The sequence below is a fragment of the Muscardinus avellanarius genome (genome assembly GCF_963383645.1).
Source record: "Muscardinus avellanarius genome assembly, chromosome: 18".
In the NCBI taxonomy this organism is placed as follows: Eukaryota; Metazoa; Chordata; class Mammalia; order Rodentia; family Gliridae; genus Muscardinus; species Muscardinus avellanarius.
Genome location: NC_137804.1, coordinates 41,972,766 through 41,988,087, shown reverse-complemented (window position 1 = coordinate 41,988,087; position 15,322 = coordinate 41,972,766). Strand labels below are relative to the sequence as shown.

At 60.4% G+C, this 15,322-nt stretch overlaps 1 protein-coding gene across 10 annotated transcripts in view; it reads right to left on the bottom strand.

Moving 5' to 3' along the window:
* Window positions 1–3,366: 3,366 nt before the first annotated feature.
* The window catches only part of CRTC1 (CREB regulated transcription coactivator 1), a gene marked incomplete at both ends in the record, with an annotated part of 56,672 nt that continues 44,716 nt past the window's right edge, over window positions 3,367–15,322 (bottom strand). For 5 of the 10 annotated variants that reach the window (XM_080715310.1, XM_080715308.1, XM_080715312.1 and 2 more), the window contains 6 exons: window positions 3,367–3,578; window positions 5,025–5,205; window positions 5,909–5,995; window positions 7,405–7,509; window positions 9,508–9,819; window positions 11,776–11,909. In XM_080715310.1, coding sequence (XP_080571436.1) covers window positions 3,367–3,578; window positions 5,025–5,205; window positions 5,909–5,995; window positions 7,405–7,509; window positions 9,508–9,819; window positions 11,776–11,909 — 1,031 coding nt within the window. The remainder of the gene's footprint in view (window positions 3,579–5,024; window positions 5,206–5,908; window positions 5,996–7,404; window positions 7,510–9,507; window positions 9,820–11,775; window positions 11,910–15,322) is intronic. The other 5 variants (XM_080715313.1, XM_080715315.1, XM_080715309.1 and 2 more) reach the window with 2 other exon arrangements.

The window sequence follows — 15,322 nt, the reverse complement described above, 5'->3', positions numbered from 1 at the left end:
GCCTGGCCCCTGGGGCAGGTTCCAACTGTGCTCCTGTGGAGCGGGCTGCTAGAGCCTGCCCTCCAGGCCCTGCAGAGAGTCGACTTGAGACTGTGTTGCCAGGTCCCTAGTGCCCCGGAGGCCGAAATGCTTGGCCAGCTGGGCTGGCTAGGCTGGACTGACTGCTCCCAAATCCCAGACCCCAACTCGCACTGTATGTCCCTGGCTCCAGGGGAAGGGGTGAGGAGGCTGGAAGGTGGATGGGGCCATCTGGAGCCAGCACCGTCCCTCGGCCCGGCCCAGCCCAGCCCAGCCCCCTGCAGGTCTGAGAAAGTGACAGGAGGGAGGCTGAGGCTCAGGTCACGGGGAGGGGGTCAGTCCTGACCCCGTGCCCTCTGGAGTAGCCCAGCACCCAGGCCTGGGGTACAGGTCATCCCATCTCCTGTCCCTGGATGGCCTCATTCCACACCGAGGGCGCCCAATCAGGACCCCTGTGGGCCATGGGCAGACGGAAGCCCAGGACACAGCTGGCTCAGGCTGAGTGCACTGGCCTGAGGGAGTGTCTTGGGGTCTCATGCTCAAGGTCCCTGTAGGAAATGAGAGATCAAAGGACCCTAGTTGCTGACGCCCAGGGGTGCGCGAGCATCTGAGTTCTCCCCAGCAGCCACAGACCCTCTTTTGAACTACCACCTACCCGGACCCGGGGCCAGGCCCGGGTGCTGGAGCCCCAGCCCGGTGGACCCCACACCTGCCCCACGGTAGAGCCGCATAGCGTCTGACCGCTGGCCCCATGAGGATGCAGTGGGGCTGACAAGGCTTTACTGGGGGTGTGGAGGGCCCCTGCTACTATCCCCCACACCCAGTCTGCCTGAACCCAGGGCTGTGTGTGGGCATCTTTGGAAATAGAGAAAACTAGGAATCCAGGCCAGGGTGGGAATTAAGAAGGCCACTCTGTTATGAGCCCGCTCAGGGCCCAGCCTCACCAGCCTTCCTGCGAGCCTCCAGCAAACGCCCAGCCCTGACACCCAGGCCTCGGAGCACAGACATCCTGCAGCCCGCCTGGGACTCCCTAGGGCCTGCCAGCTAAGTGTCCTCCAGGGAGCTGGACCACCTAGAGAAGCCAGGCCACACACGTGACCCAGAGCCCTCCTCACGGTGCAGGACACCTACGAGGGTGGTGGCTGCTGCTCAGGGCAGGAGAGGGGCTGACTCCGGCCAGCCTTGGCTCACTGGCCTCATGGGGAGGGGACACACACCGCCTGGGGACAGGGGATAGTAAACCGCAGGTGAGTGAGGAGGGTGTTCTCAGGAGCAGCCCTGTCTTGCTTCCATCCTGGGGGAAGGGTCTGCATAGCTGGGGGGTCTGAGTGGGGAGACGCCGAGTGTCTGGGACATGGGTGGCGGGTCTATGTACATGCAGCGGGCCCTCCCCCCTCCCGGCGCAGCACGGCCAAAATCACAGTATTTCCATGTCACAAAGCAAAGGGCCAATTTTCTCAGGCTGTCTTGTTCTAGAAAGTCTTGGTAATTCAGGGATATTTGATAGAGAAGTGATACCTAAAAAACGGGGACAGTAAAACCCACAGAGATACCCTGCTGCAGCCCCCAGGAGGGCTGCCCAGGCAGAGGGCCAGGCACACCTCCGGGTCACGGGCTCCCGCAAGGACTGGCGAGGCCTACCCCTTCCCAATGCTGCCTGTGCTCAGCCCTGAGGCTGCTCAGGCGGGAACTGGGACCGGGGTGGGGGGGCTCTCTCATGGGGCCCAATGCCTGACTTGAAATTGCATCCAGGCGGGTTGCGTGTAATTTTATTAAGGCCATTTTAAAAAAGTTCTACATACAGGTCTAATGGTAGTCAAAGCCTCCTATGTACATAGTTTTTCTTTAAAAAAAAAAAAAAAAGGCCCCCACTCCGCTTCCAGCCTCCATCCCAGTAACAGAAGGGGCTGCGCCTAGATGGGGACCCAGGCGGCGGGATGCTGTGTCCCCAGCCCAGAAGGATGGGCAGTAGCAGTGCAGGGTGACGAGAGGCGCCTCCTCGTGCCAGCAGCCACAGACTCGTGCTAACAGCGCCGTAGGGGAGAGGCAGGAGGGACGGGTGCTGGGAGGCCAGGTTCCCGGGACCCTCAGGCCAAGGCGCAGGTGAGAACGACAGAGCGCAGCTCTGAGGGAGAAGGCCAGAGCCACGTGACCAATGTGGCTGGCGGAAATCAGAGCGGGCACGAGGAGGGATCGCAGGGACAGCCGGTGCCCACGGCCACGCTGGCATCGGGCGCTTTGGAAGCACCCGGGGACCCGGTGCCAAAATGGACATCACTCTGCCTGAACGTCCAGCCGGGCCGGCTCCCAGTGTCAGGCAGCTGCCCACTGAGGGGCGCGGTCGGAGCAAGTGTCAGTTCTGCCCTGGAGCTTGGCATCTCTCTGGCATCCATCAGCTCCGATGCCTGGTGCACCAGCCCTGGGTCTCTAAGGCGCCCACTCTGAGGCAGGTGGGCACCGTGCAGAGTGGCTGGTGGGCTGGCCACGCCTAAGGCGCTCAAGGAAGCCATGACTCCTTCCCAGAAGCCCATGGCTCTGGTCACCTCTGGCTATCAGGGGCTTCTGCCACATCCCCCAGCCTGAAAGGGCCCTCTCGTTCTGAGATAACTCAGGGCAAAGCTACCAAGGCCAGGTACATGGTTAGGGCTCACAGGCGGCCCACTGCTATTAAATGTATGAGCCCCTGCTTCCAGTTAACTTAAAAAATAAGTAATGCAGGACGTCAGGATTATAAAAAAAAAAACATGCTCTTGGGCAAGTGTTGGCCGCTAGGTTCAGCTACTCATCTATAACCAAAAGGTAAATACAAACCAAAGAAAAGGTCACGACAAGGATTCCTCGGCCACGCACCAAGCCCACCCTGCTATCTTAAATAACAGTACGCACCTCCGAGGACCCACAAGGGCAGGGAGGTGGGCCCGTGGCCCTCGGAAGCCCCGGCCCCTCCAGGTGTCTAGGGGCCAGAGTGGGCTGAGGTGGGGCCTGGCAGCCGGACAAGCTCCGTCCACACCTGTGTCCTGCCCGGGGAACAGACTCCAGCGCCGTGGAGTCAGCGTGTACGCCGCCACATCCATCCTCTCTGGGCAGCTGGGAGGCGGGTGGCGGGCCGGGGTAGGAAAGGCAGTGAGAGCTGGTTGCAGCTGGAAGCGCAGCTCAGCCCGGTCCGGCCGCCCGCCCGCCCCGCAGCCAGCATCTCACGGGTGGGGTGAGGAGCCAGTGCGGGTCCGCAGGAGCAGGGCGCTCGAGCCTCTGACCCCGAGGAGGAGCCAGCGGCCAGCGGCTGGCAGGGGAGCGGGTGGCAGCAAAGCTCAGAGCCACAAGCTCGGCCGAGGGCGGGACGGGCTGTGCTCACAGGCGGTCCATCCGGAAGGTGTCCTCGGTGGCAGGGTCGGCCAGGACCATGTCGGGGTCATTGAGCATGTGCAGTCCATCCAGGGTCAGGGGGTCGATCTTGAGTTCGTCCAAGGGGAATTGGCCATCGGAGTCGAAGCCGACGTCACTGACCCCTGCCAGGGAGCTGGTCAGTTCTTTAGAGAGGCTAGGGGGGGACTCCCCTGTCACTGGGGAGAAAGGTCAGGGCTCAGCCCCGCTCCACTGCCTCCGCAGCCCCAGTGGGGTGCCAGGCAGGGGCCCTCCCTAGGGATTCTGCCTCTAGGGGCCACGGTCCTGTCTGGGGTGCCCTGGCTGTCACGTGGGGAGGGTCAGGGTACTTCTTAGCATGCTGGAGTGCACAGGATATCTCCCGCCAATGCTGCGGCACCAGATGCCCACAGGCCACGGTGGAGACCAGACTGCCCACAGACGTGGGCTGGCCAGTGGGGAGCAGGGGGCTTTCACCCCGCTGTGAGGCCTACCATTAGTAGACTCAGCACTGCTCAGGACAGAGGGAAGCTGTGTCCCACACAGGCCAGGGTCACACCTGCTCCCTCCTGCACTGTCTCAGTGAAGCGCGGGGCCCTGGTTTCCAGATCTGGGAAATGGGTCTGAAACCCTGTCTTTTCTGCTGAGGGGCAATCGGGGCTGACTCCCTTGTGAGTTGGTGGCTGGTACTTCTACCCCTGAAGCGGCCACTGGGATGGACGGCTGCCTGCACCCTCAGGCCAGGAGGTGGCAGCAGATTCTGTAAGCAGAGCCTGGGTCACACAGCGTTCTGCGTACAGACCCCTCAACCTTGGGGATGCTGTAGGGGTTGGGAAGAGCATCACCCCGAACCCCTAATACCACCAATGAGAGGAAGATGGCTTCTTTCATCGTGCGCGCGCGCGCGCGTGTGTGTGTGTGTGTGTGTGTGTGTGTGTGTATGTGTGTATGTGGTGCTGGGGGTGGAACCCAGAGGCTTTCTACCTTAGGGATACACTCCCAGACCTATTTTCTATTTGGAAACAGGGTCTCACTAAGTTGCTGAGAGCCTCACTGGGTAGCTGAGGCTGGCTTCCAACCTGTGCGATCCTCCTGTCTCAGCCTCCCAAGCTCGGGGATTGCTAGCGTGCGCCACCACGCCCGGCAGCTTCCTTTGTTTTGTGGATGTGGGTGGGGTGGCTGCTGGACACCTGTTTTTGTTGTTGTTGTTGTTGTTTTTTGAGGTACTGGGGATGGAACCCAGGGGCATTCTACCTCTGAGCTATACCTCCAGCCCTAGATTTTTATTCTTTATTTTGAAACAGGGCCTCACTGAGTTGCAAGGAGCCTCATTAAGTAGCTGAGGCTGTCCGCAAACTGCGATCCTTCTGTCTCAGCCTCCCAAACGCTGGGATTACAAGCGTGAGCCACCACGCCCGGTAGATACCTGGGTTTTGAGCGGCGAGAGCAGAGACTTTATCATGTATGCCACACAGGCTGGAGCTGCCGGGCCCCAGGGTGCCTGGCAGCCCACTGAAGGTAGACAGGAGGTGGAGGGAAAGGTGGCACGGGGGACCAGCTCTGCCTGATGCCGGCCTCCGGGACTGGTCCCACCCAGGAGGGAGTCAAGTCCAAGGTCAGGGCGCTGTGAACCCTCCCAACCTCACCTGTGAGGATGATATTGGGGATACCGCTGTGGCTGGCGTAGCCCAGCTGCTGTGAGGCCTGCAGGCCGCCGTGGCTACCCGCCAGGCCCATCATGGCTGCCTGTGAGTAGTTGAGCGTGGAGCCGGGGCTGTACAGGCTGCCGGAGCTAATGGCGTTCTCCATCATGTTGAACTGCTCCAGCTGCAAGGCAAGCACAGGGCCTCAGGACAGCTGCTGGCCTCCCCTCCGCCTGGCTCCGTGGAGGGACAGACGGACGGGTGGATGGACTGAGGGATGGATGGATAAATAGGTAGATGGGTGGTGGGTGGATGGATGGATGGACGGGCAGATAAATGGATGATGGAGAGATGGATAGATGGATTGTGGGAGGATGGACTGATGGATGGACGAACAGATGGATGGACAGGTGGATAGATGGACGGTAAATGGATGGGTGGATGGATGGATGGACGGACAGATGGACTGATGGATGGATGGATAGACGGATGGCGGGTGGATGAATGGATAGATGGATGGACAGATGGATGAACATATGGATAGAAAGACGGATGGATGGGAAGTAAGGCCTCCAGGCTATGGCCAGACCAGCCGCCCCCCACACCCTGGCCTCCATGCAAACCCAGCACCATCTGCGAACCTGCATGCAGGGCCTGGGCCGAGGCCTGGCTCAGCTCCACTGCCCTGCCCCATCACCCAGCCTGCAAGTCCATCCTGCAGGCACAGAGCCACAGAGGTCAGGCCAAACTGTCCCTGGGACCCCGGCCTCGCAGCTCCCGGCCAGGACGGAGGCTGAAGGGCAGCAGGGTCTGCGTCGCGCGCTGGTCACTCGCGAGCTCTGGTTCTGCTGACATGTGAGGTGGCTGAGGCCTAGGCGCCCACTCACCTGGTGGGACAGCGCGTTGGCTTGCCTGGCCGCCATCTGCTGCTCATAGTATGCATCCCCAAACACGCTGCCCAGGGTGGAGGAATGCTGCGGACAGAGAGAGGCTGCTGCAGTCAGGGCCTGGCCACGGGCAAGGGCAGAGGGCCCGGATGGCCCAGGACAGCGTGGCTCGGCTTGGGGCTTTACCTAGACATCTGCCACCTGTTCCTGGGGCCTCTGCATGCTGACACTCTTAAGCTGTTATTACCTAGTTTCTTCTCAGGAACCTGGGTGCGGGGGACCCTACTTCTACTGCAGAGAAGATGGGGCTGCAGGGGTCAGAGGTCAGCAACTCCAGAGGAAAGCTGGGAGTGGGGCCAGGGCAGAAAGCTCCCGGATGGATCTTTCAGGATGATCACGTGCTTAGTGGACCACGGAGGGCTGCCAGGAAGGCAGGCCACAGGCTGCACTCACTGGACAGGAGGAGGCATGAGCTGAGCAAGCTAGCACAGGCAGCCCATGGACCCACCTGCTGGGACAGCGCCTCCAGCACCCCGCCTCCCCAGGGCGCGTGCTCAGAGCCGAGAGGATGTGTGGGCTGTGACAGCAGGCTGACACCAGACACTGCAAGGTCACCACCCCCTGCTGCGGGGAGGGGCAGCCCGGCAGAATGTCTGAAGACACCCACAGAAAAGGAGAACAGCTCTCCAATCTGGCATCGGGAGGCTCTAGGAGCTTCTGCTTGTTGATGTTTTGGGGGTGAGGTGGACCCAGGTTGGCTCCTCTGACAGAAGTTCTGGACGGCATATGGGGTGTGCTGAGGCCGAGCCATACCTCGAGCCCAGAGCCAAGCATGAGCAGAAGTGGGCAGGGAGTGGGCTGCACGGAGCAGCAGCTGGGTGCTGCTGCGGGCCAAACCAGACCACAGGGAGCCTAAGGGACCTGGCCCTGGGAGGGGGCACAGATACGGGGCTCAACCTAGGCACGGGGCAGGAAAACCTGAGTCTGATGGATGAAGCCTGGACCCAGCCTCAGACTACTCATCCGGAGGACAGGCCCAGGATGGAGTTGCTAACGGGCTCCACATCCTTTCTGAGCTGGGGGCCCAGCTGCCTTGACTATGCCCAAGTGGGGGGCCCTTTGCTGTCAGGACCCTGAAGCCCGAGGTGCCCAGGTGGCTGGGCTCTGGTTCCTGCGCTGTACCCAGAGCGCGTTCTGACAGCCAGGAGGACTGGCCTGGCCCCCTGGTGGGAGCCTGGGCATGTGGCCACAGCGGCCATCTCTAACGTGAGGAGTTTGAGGAAGGGGCCCAGCAGAGGCCACAGGCGGGGGGTCGGGGGGGGCCGCGGGCTCCCGGAGGGCTGTGAGGCAGGAGGCAGTGTCCTGCCTGCCCGGACCCCGTCTGCAGGTGCAGCTTGAGGGGCGCAGCTGTGTCCCACGGAGTGGGGTTGGCGAGAAGCGGGGGGCGGTGGGCACATGAATGTGTGAGATGGGGGTGTGGGGAGGGGGACCCTTACCTGCGGGGAGCTCCCGGGGGAGAAGCCCTGGTTGGAGACAGGTGAGGTGGGAGACTGGGTGGCGGGGGAGCCGGCGCTTGTGCGGTACTGCTGCAAACTGGGCGCCTGTGCGGACAAGAGAGGTCAAGGCCCGGCCCACTCTCTGGCTCCCCAGCACCCTCAGGCACCCACCCAGTGCACTAGGAGCTGTGCATGAACCTGAGACCTGGGGGGACCTGACTCCCAACCCTGCTTCCCGAGGGGTCCGCGAGGGCAGCAGGCGGCAGAGCCCTCGGCATCCGTCCATCTGGGCTGCAGGTGGCCTCAGGTTCCACCTTGATGCAGACAACCAGAAGTCAGCACCCTGCACGTCCAGCCACGCTACCACCCAGGCACACACGTGTCCACACCCACATGTGCTCTCCCATCCCAGGTACACACACGCGTATAGTTATGTGTATACTCCCACCCCAGGTGCACATATGTGCACACCCACAGCCACATGTGTATACATAGCTATGTGTGCACACCACAGCTACCCCAGGCACATACACACTACACACGTATACACAACCATGCATGCACTCCCACTCCAGGCACACTCAGAAACACACATATGTGTAGTCACATGTGCATACCCACCCTGGTACATGTACAAAGTCACACCTGCACTCCAACCCAGACATACACCCAACAACCCCACCCCCACACACATGCACACAAATTCACTTATGCAGGCAAACATGTGCACACCCATAAAAGACGCACCCACAGGCTCATGTATAAACACGTGTACACGTCCACTTAGGTGTACCTACACAAACATGCATTCACACATGCACAATTACACATGTGCACACACCCATTTGCACACACTCACACACGTGTACAGACCCATTTATGCATAGACAGGGTACTTATAACCCACCTACTCCCGCATCCACCTACTCCTGCATGCCCACGCCCACACCCACACGTGCAACACCCATTTGCACCACACTCGCATGTGCCCAGGCCCATCCATATCTACACACACCCACACATGCGTACCACCTCGACACATGTGCACATGCACCTATATACAAGTGCATGCTCACACATGAGCACACACGAACACATGCACTTCTGCATGCACACCCACTTGTGCACGCCTACCATGAGCATACCGCCCCACACGTGCACAGGCCCATCCATGCTGTGTACACAGACTCATGTGCCCAGGTGGCCAGCAGCCACCACCTCTGGCTCGAGACCCCGGCCCTCCGAGCCCGCAGGGGTGGCTGATAGTGGGAAACGTCCTGCGTACACTGCAGGCTCCCAGCACAGGACGGTCGCCACTGAGGTCCCCCAGGATACCACCCATATCCACAGAGCCGCCTTCGTCACCCACTCAGCGCAGCAGGTCCGGGCTGGGACTGTTCTGGCCCTGTCTCTGTCTGGGGGCTCTGGCCGGGTGCTCATGAGGCCAGATCAGCCCGAGTTGTAGGTCCCACCTGGTGACTCCCCGACCCCCACGAGGCCTGCTCTTTGCAGAGCACATGATATTCTGACCATGCTGAGCCCGGCTGGTAGCCAAGGGTGACCGGGGAGGACTCAGGTGTCCCGCATGGGTCCCTGGTCCCCTGTGGGCAGCAAATGTGGCTGTGTCAGCGGCCAGCGCCTCCGCAGCCAGCAAGGTCCAGGCTGCAGAAATAAGACCATCCACACTCAGCTCCTGTCACCCGCAAGCCACCCCAGGGCAAGATGCCTGGTCTGAACTGGAGCCCCAGCCCTGCCCTGCTGTGTGAGCCATACAGGGCTGGCTCCCGCCTGCTCACCAGCCTGACCCGTGTGCCCGGAACCCTATTCCCTGGGCCCTGGGGTCGTGTACTCCTTGCCATGGGAAAAGCAGCAGGGGCGAGAGGCTAAATCAAAACCAGACAGGAGAGGCCACCTGCATTAGGCAGAGGCAAGGACCTGCTTGTGCCTCAGTTTCCCCTCCTGTACCGGGGTGACAGCCTCAGCCCAAAGGCCCCAGCGATGGGCCTTGGTGAGTGCTGGACAGTTGGACAGGGCTGCATGCATGGCCCCACTCCCGCCCACCTGTCCCTCCAGCCAGCGGCCAGGCTGCGCCGCCAGGCTTACCGAGGCGATGTCGATCCCCATGGGCGGCTGTCTTGGGTTCTCCGGGGAGGACTGAGGGAGAGAGGTCGGCACGGTGACAGCCAGGGGCGGCAGCGGTGGCGCCCGGGTCAGGCTGGCGCTGGGCATCAGAGGGCCGCCGGGGGGGAGGCCCACAGGCACCGGTGGGGGTGGTGGCGGTGGCTGCTGCTGGGACGCAGGTGGCGGGGGCGGCGGGGGCTGGGGCTGCGGAGGTGTTGGTTGCTGGGAGCCGGGCTGGCTGAAGAAGGCATAGGGCAGCTGCTGCTCCAAAGACAGGGCGTCCATGGCCACTGCCTGGGGGGGAGAGGGAGTCAGGGAGATGACCATGGCCACAGCTCGAGGAGGGTGTCGGGCAGGCGTGGCCATGGCCTGGGGGGAGAGAGTGTCAACTAGGCGTGGCCACCGCCCCTGGAAGAGAGGGTATCAGTGGCCACTGGCCTGGGGAGAAGACAGCTTTGGGCAGGTGTCCATGACCCGGCCTGGGGAGGAGAGTTAATGGCAGGGGTAGGGGAGTCCATGGCTCTGGTCAGGGGGAAGAAGAGGTGTCTATGGCCAAGGCCCAGGCTGGAGGGGCATCAGGTGGCACCTGTGGCCACAACCCAGGAAGAAGGGGGTGTCAGGTAGTTGTGGCCACAACCTGGGAGGAGGCGGCTTTTTTTTTTTTTTTTTTTTGCAGTACTAAGGTTGGAACTCAAGAGTCATTCTACCTCCAAGTTACACTCCCAGCCCTATTTTTTTTTTCTTCTTTATTTTGAAATAGGTCTCACTAAGTTTAGGAAGGCCTTGCCAAGTAGCTGAGGCTGGCCATGAACCTATGATCTTTCTGTCTCAGCTTCCCAAGTACTGGGATTACAAGCGTGCACCACTACACCTGACTCTGGCTTATTATTATTATTATTATTATTATTATTATTATTATTATTATTAATTTAATTTTTTTTGGTGGTACTGGGGCTCCTGGAAGCCCTTCTAACTCCGGGCTACACTCCCAGACCTACTTTTTTATGTGGAAACAGGGTCTCTTAAGCCAGAGTGGCTGGCTCCGAACCAGCGCAATCCTCCTGTCTCCGCCTCCCAACCACGGGGATTACAAGTGTGCGCCACCACGCCCGGCATCTATTATTATTAATTATTATTATCATTATTAAATTTTTTTTGTGGTACTGGGGATGAAACCCAGGGTCATTCTACCTGCAAGCTATACCCCAAACCCTATTTTTATATTCTTTCTTTCTCTCTCTCTTTCTCTCTCTCTCTCTCTCTCTCTCTCTTTCTGTACTGTGATGGAACCCAGGGGCTACTTCTGCACTATGCTCCAAGACCTATTTTTATTCTTTATTTGGAAACAGGGTCTCACTAAGTTGCTGAGAACCTAAGTAGCTGAGGCTGGCTTCGAACCTGCGCAATCCTCCTGTCTCCGCCTCCCAAGTGCTGGGATGACAAGCGTGCGTCACCGCGCCCGGCTTGGAGGGAACAATTTCTAACTCATTCTGTAAAGGTGGATCGCGTAAGTCCAAAAGTAGGGAACTAAAACTGCTGAAGTCCAAAATGAAAGTGGAACTTCGCTAGCAACTTCACAGGAATAAAAAGGATGACCAGAGTAGTGTGAAGCCAAGTGTGGTGGTGCACGCTTGTCATCTCAGTACTTGGGAGGCTGAGAGAGGAGGATTGCAGGTTCGCAGCCAGCTTCAGGAACTCAGTGAGGCTCTCTGCAATGTGGCGAGATTGTTTCAAGAGTGTAGTCTCGTCAACCTAGTGAGACCGTTTTGAGATATAAATAAAGTAGGGCTGGGGTATAGCTTGGAAGTAGCATGCCCTTGGGTCCCATCTCTAGGACCACAAAAATAAATAAAATAGGGCTGAGGATGTCGCTCAGGGAGAGACGTTCTCGGGTCGATCTACAGTGATCTCTCCGTCTCTCACACACTGTCATGGGCGGTTGTATGCCAAGAATAACCAAGATAGACAAAAAACAGGTGATGGAGCAAATACAGCAGTGAGAAAACAGAAACCAAACTGCACATTCCATCGGGGACCATTTCAACTGGACAACAGAGAGCGCTCGCTGGGGAAGGCTGCCACATGGCCCTGCTGAGCCACCCTTCTGCCTGGGCTGGGCACGGGGCCCTGAGGCCACTGGCTTTAGTGTTTTCCATATGTTTGAAAATTTGTTAATAAAATGCTGAAGTATTACGAGTGTCCCCAGGACGGGCCTCTGTGGAGTCTGCTTCCCGCCCCATGAGCCCTCACCTGAGTGATGGGCGACAGTGGGGTCAAGGTGGGTGACACCTGCTGGGCCTGCTGCCGCCTTGCCTCGGTGCTCAAGGACAGGGGGCTGACGCCTGCTGGCCGGTGCTGCGGAGAGGAGCTGGGCGTGTTCATCCCTGGAGAGAAAGGGTGGCATGAGGGAGGCTGAGAGAACTCACTCAGCCCAATCATATGTATGGAGACTGTGCCAGAAGTCTGGGGGGGCACTTCCTGGGGTGCAGACCCAGGATGCCCCGCCAAGGGGTCGCCCTGCCCAGCAGTGCTCTATCTCCCTCTGTTCTCCCCACCCTCCCTCCAGGAGGAGCATGCCCCATAAGCCCAGCCAAGCAGTATCTCCCCAACTCTGAAGTATATGATTGGTTCCCTAGAGGAGCACATGAGCTGGCTGAACCAATGAGAGCCTGCCTTGGGACTCTGGCTAGAATTCCAGGAAGTGGTGTCTGCAGCTGCTGTGAAGGTCACTGTCTGCAATTCTGGGGGTGGCAGCCCCCCAAGAAAGGAAGACCCACCAGCAGCAGCAGAGGGGAAGAGGCAGTGGCCAGTCATCTGGCGCTTGCTGGCTTCGAGAGATAATAAATCCTTTTTGCTTCAGCAGCCTTGGGTTTTGGCTGGCTTCAAGCAGATCCATCCTGCATGACCCTGAGGTTTCCTCAACAGACTGAGGGGTCTCTCTGTCCTCCTCAGATGAACACATCCATCCCCAACAGTTCCCCCTGGCTTCTCACAGTCCCACACCAGGCTTCCTGAACCAAAACCTCATTCCTTCATGTTCTTCCCTGTCCCTGCCTCAATACCAGCTTCAATACCTTTAATACCTCAGTACCTGCTGGAGCTGCTGCCTGAATCCCACCTTGCCCTTCTTTACCCCGGCCACGACCCTTGCCTGAACACAACTGTGCTGACAGACACATGAGATCAACTACCAGGCAGCCACAGTTGGGGCCTGCCAGGCCAACCTAGGGCACCATGCCAAGGGGAAGACGGGCCCCCTGATGACAGGGGAGCCCTGGGGGCCGCTGCGTGACCTGCCCCAGCCTCGGTTTCCTGTCGGTAAGATGAAGGCGATAGAAGCCTCCCCTGGGGTTCACGGAGAGGCCCTGGGAGGTCAGGGGCAGGCTCTGCAGAGCCGGGCCTGCAGCCAAGGCTGGGCGCAGCTGCCTGACTCGCCTGGGACATCCGGCCCAGACCGCCCAGGGCACCAGATCAGCCTTGTTCAGGCAGATGCAGATGAGCAGCAGGTTTATGAGCCTGTGGGGACGCACCCAGCAGACGCGGGCGGGGCGGGGGGGGAGGCTGTGCACAGGCGGGCTCCATCATGCCCACACTCCTGCCAGCACCCACTGGCTCTGCTTAGGTGAGCAAGGGGTGAGAATGAGGGCTGGCTTGGGGGCCGCTCCTGCAAGGAAGCCCCTGGCCAGTGTCTGTAAAGCCCAGGTCTCGGAACCAGTGGCAGTTGGGCAGGAGGTATGTGGGGGAAGCAACCAGAACCCTGGACTGCAGGTCTCTGAGCAAGAGTAGTCTCGTGTCATGGGCCGAGGGACCCTGAATGCTGGGGTCAGAGCGGATGTCAGGCCCCCTGAGGCGCATAAGCAACAAGATGCTGCAGAGGGCAGATGTGGGGCCACGCAAACCTGAGCTTCACGGCCCGTCTTCAAGTACAGGGCACTGACTCATGGCCCCGGCCCTTCTGATTCTTCATGAGAAGCCAGGAGCCAGATTTCTACATAAACACCTGGTGTTGGCAAACATCAAAGTCTACACACACACACAGTATACCACGGAGCACACAAAACGGCGCCAGCTTTTTGGCCCTGGAGTGCCTGTCCTGAACATAGGTTTCTAATCCTTTGCTGGGCAGCTAGGCTGGTTCCTGCCTTACGCAGTGGCCAGCTGGGCTGGCCCACCTCACCACCGTCTCCCTCTGGCCACCGGCTCACCTTTGGAACCAGAGCACAGCTTGCAGGAGGGGAGGCTGGGCAGGCCAGGCGCACTGCCAGGGAGGGCGGGCTGGGGCCAGGTGGCAGGGCACGCCCCGTGGCACGCAAGCTCTCGGAGCGGCGCCAGGAGGACCCAGAGCCTGCCTCCTCCCAGGCTCTGGCGGGCAGCCAGGGACGCGGCTTTGGCAAACGTGGGAGGAGAGAGCTCAGTCTCCATGCCTCTGGGGCCAGGGTGGTAGGGGTGCATGGGCTGTGCACATGTGCCAGGGGCTGGCTTGATCTGAAAGGCACCCGGAGAGCAGAGCCCCCGCTGGGGGAGCTGTGGCCGTGGCGGGCTCACAGACAGCCGCACACATGTCAGATGTTACTGGCTGACGCTGTAAGCCCAGTGTCTGGGCCCCACACCCCGGCCAGTCAGCACCGTCTACGGCTTTCACATGTGCTGTGTTTTCCTGTGCTTGTTTAGACTGGGACTGAGGTGTGCGGCTCCTGGGTGGGCTCTGGGGGGCTGCCAAGGACCCTCCGCTTACGGAGGGAGGGGGAGCTCGGAGGCTGCAGCGAGAGAAGTGGGGGAATGTGGCTGGGGCAGGGGGTGGGGCTGGTGGCTCGGGAGCGGTCCCTGGTGCTCTCATCTGCACAGGCACGCGTGGACGGCTGCCACCTGCCTGGCCCGGCCTCCCGGGTGAAGCACTGGGGTGTGGATCAGTGGTGAGAGCTGGCCTAGCACACAGACCCCAGCTCCACAGCCCTGACTGGACTCTGGCCCGCTAGAGGCTCTGCGGCCCCGCCTAAGCACCCGTCTGTGCTGAGTGTGACCAGAAACATGCCATTCCCTCACGGAACATCTGCACACAGCTGCCCCCAGCGAGGGCGGGAGGGGGATGGGCAGATGGACAGGGCAAGAGGCGGCTTGTCTGCGGCTCTGGCTCAGGGCAGAGCACACGGGAGGCGGCGGTGTCGCGCAGCCCCCAAGAGCTCCTCACTGGTTGAGGCCACCCAGCCGTCTGAAAGCCAGAAGCCCCTGGAATGCAAACCCCCACCACACGCAGCCAACAGGTGCAGGTGTCATGACACGGGCTTGAGATGGAGCCCAGGCCAAGGATGCTGAAGAGGAAGGTAGCAACGGCCACGAGAGGGACAAAAGTGGCAGCGAAGGGTCAGGGCACTGGTAGGAAGAGGGGATGAGGGAGGGCCCCACAGCTGCCTGGGGAGCCTGGGGCCAGGGCGTCAGGTGCAAGGGTCCTGTGGTACTTTCATCCAGCTGTGGGGCAAGGCCAGGAGATGGGGTCAGGGTTGGGGTGAACCCTGCAGGATCTCCAGGCCCTGGGGTCTTGTGCTTTTACGGGGAAGGAGTTGGGCTGGGAAATGCCCCCAGCAGAAGGCTTGGGCTGATGGCTGTGTCAGGAGAGAAGGTGCCAGGGTAGAGCAGGGAAGCAGGGCAGGGATGGTCTAAGTTGGGTCCTGGCGCGGTGGAAGGCTAGTGGGTCAGGCCTGATGGGTGTGTGTGTGGGAAGAGCAGAGCCACGGGAGGCGGTACCTCTGTATTCTGCAGAAGGCGTGGGGCTGGGGCAGAGCCAGGAGTTGGGAGGACG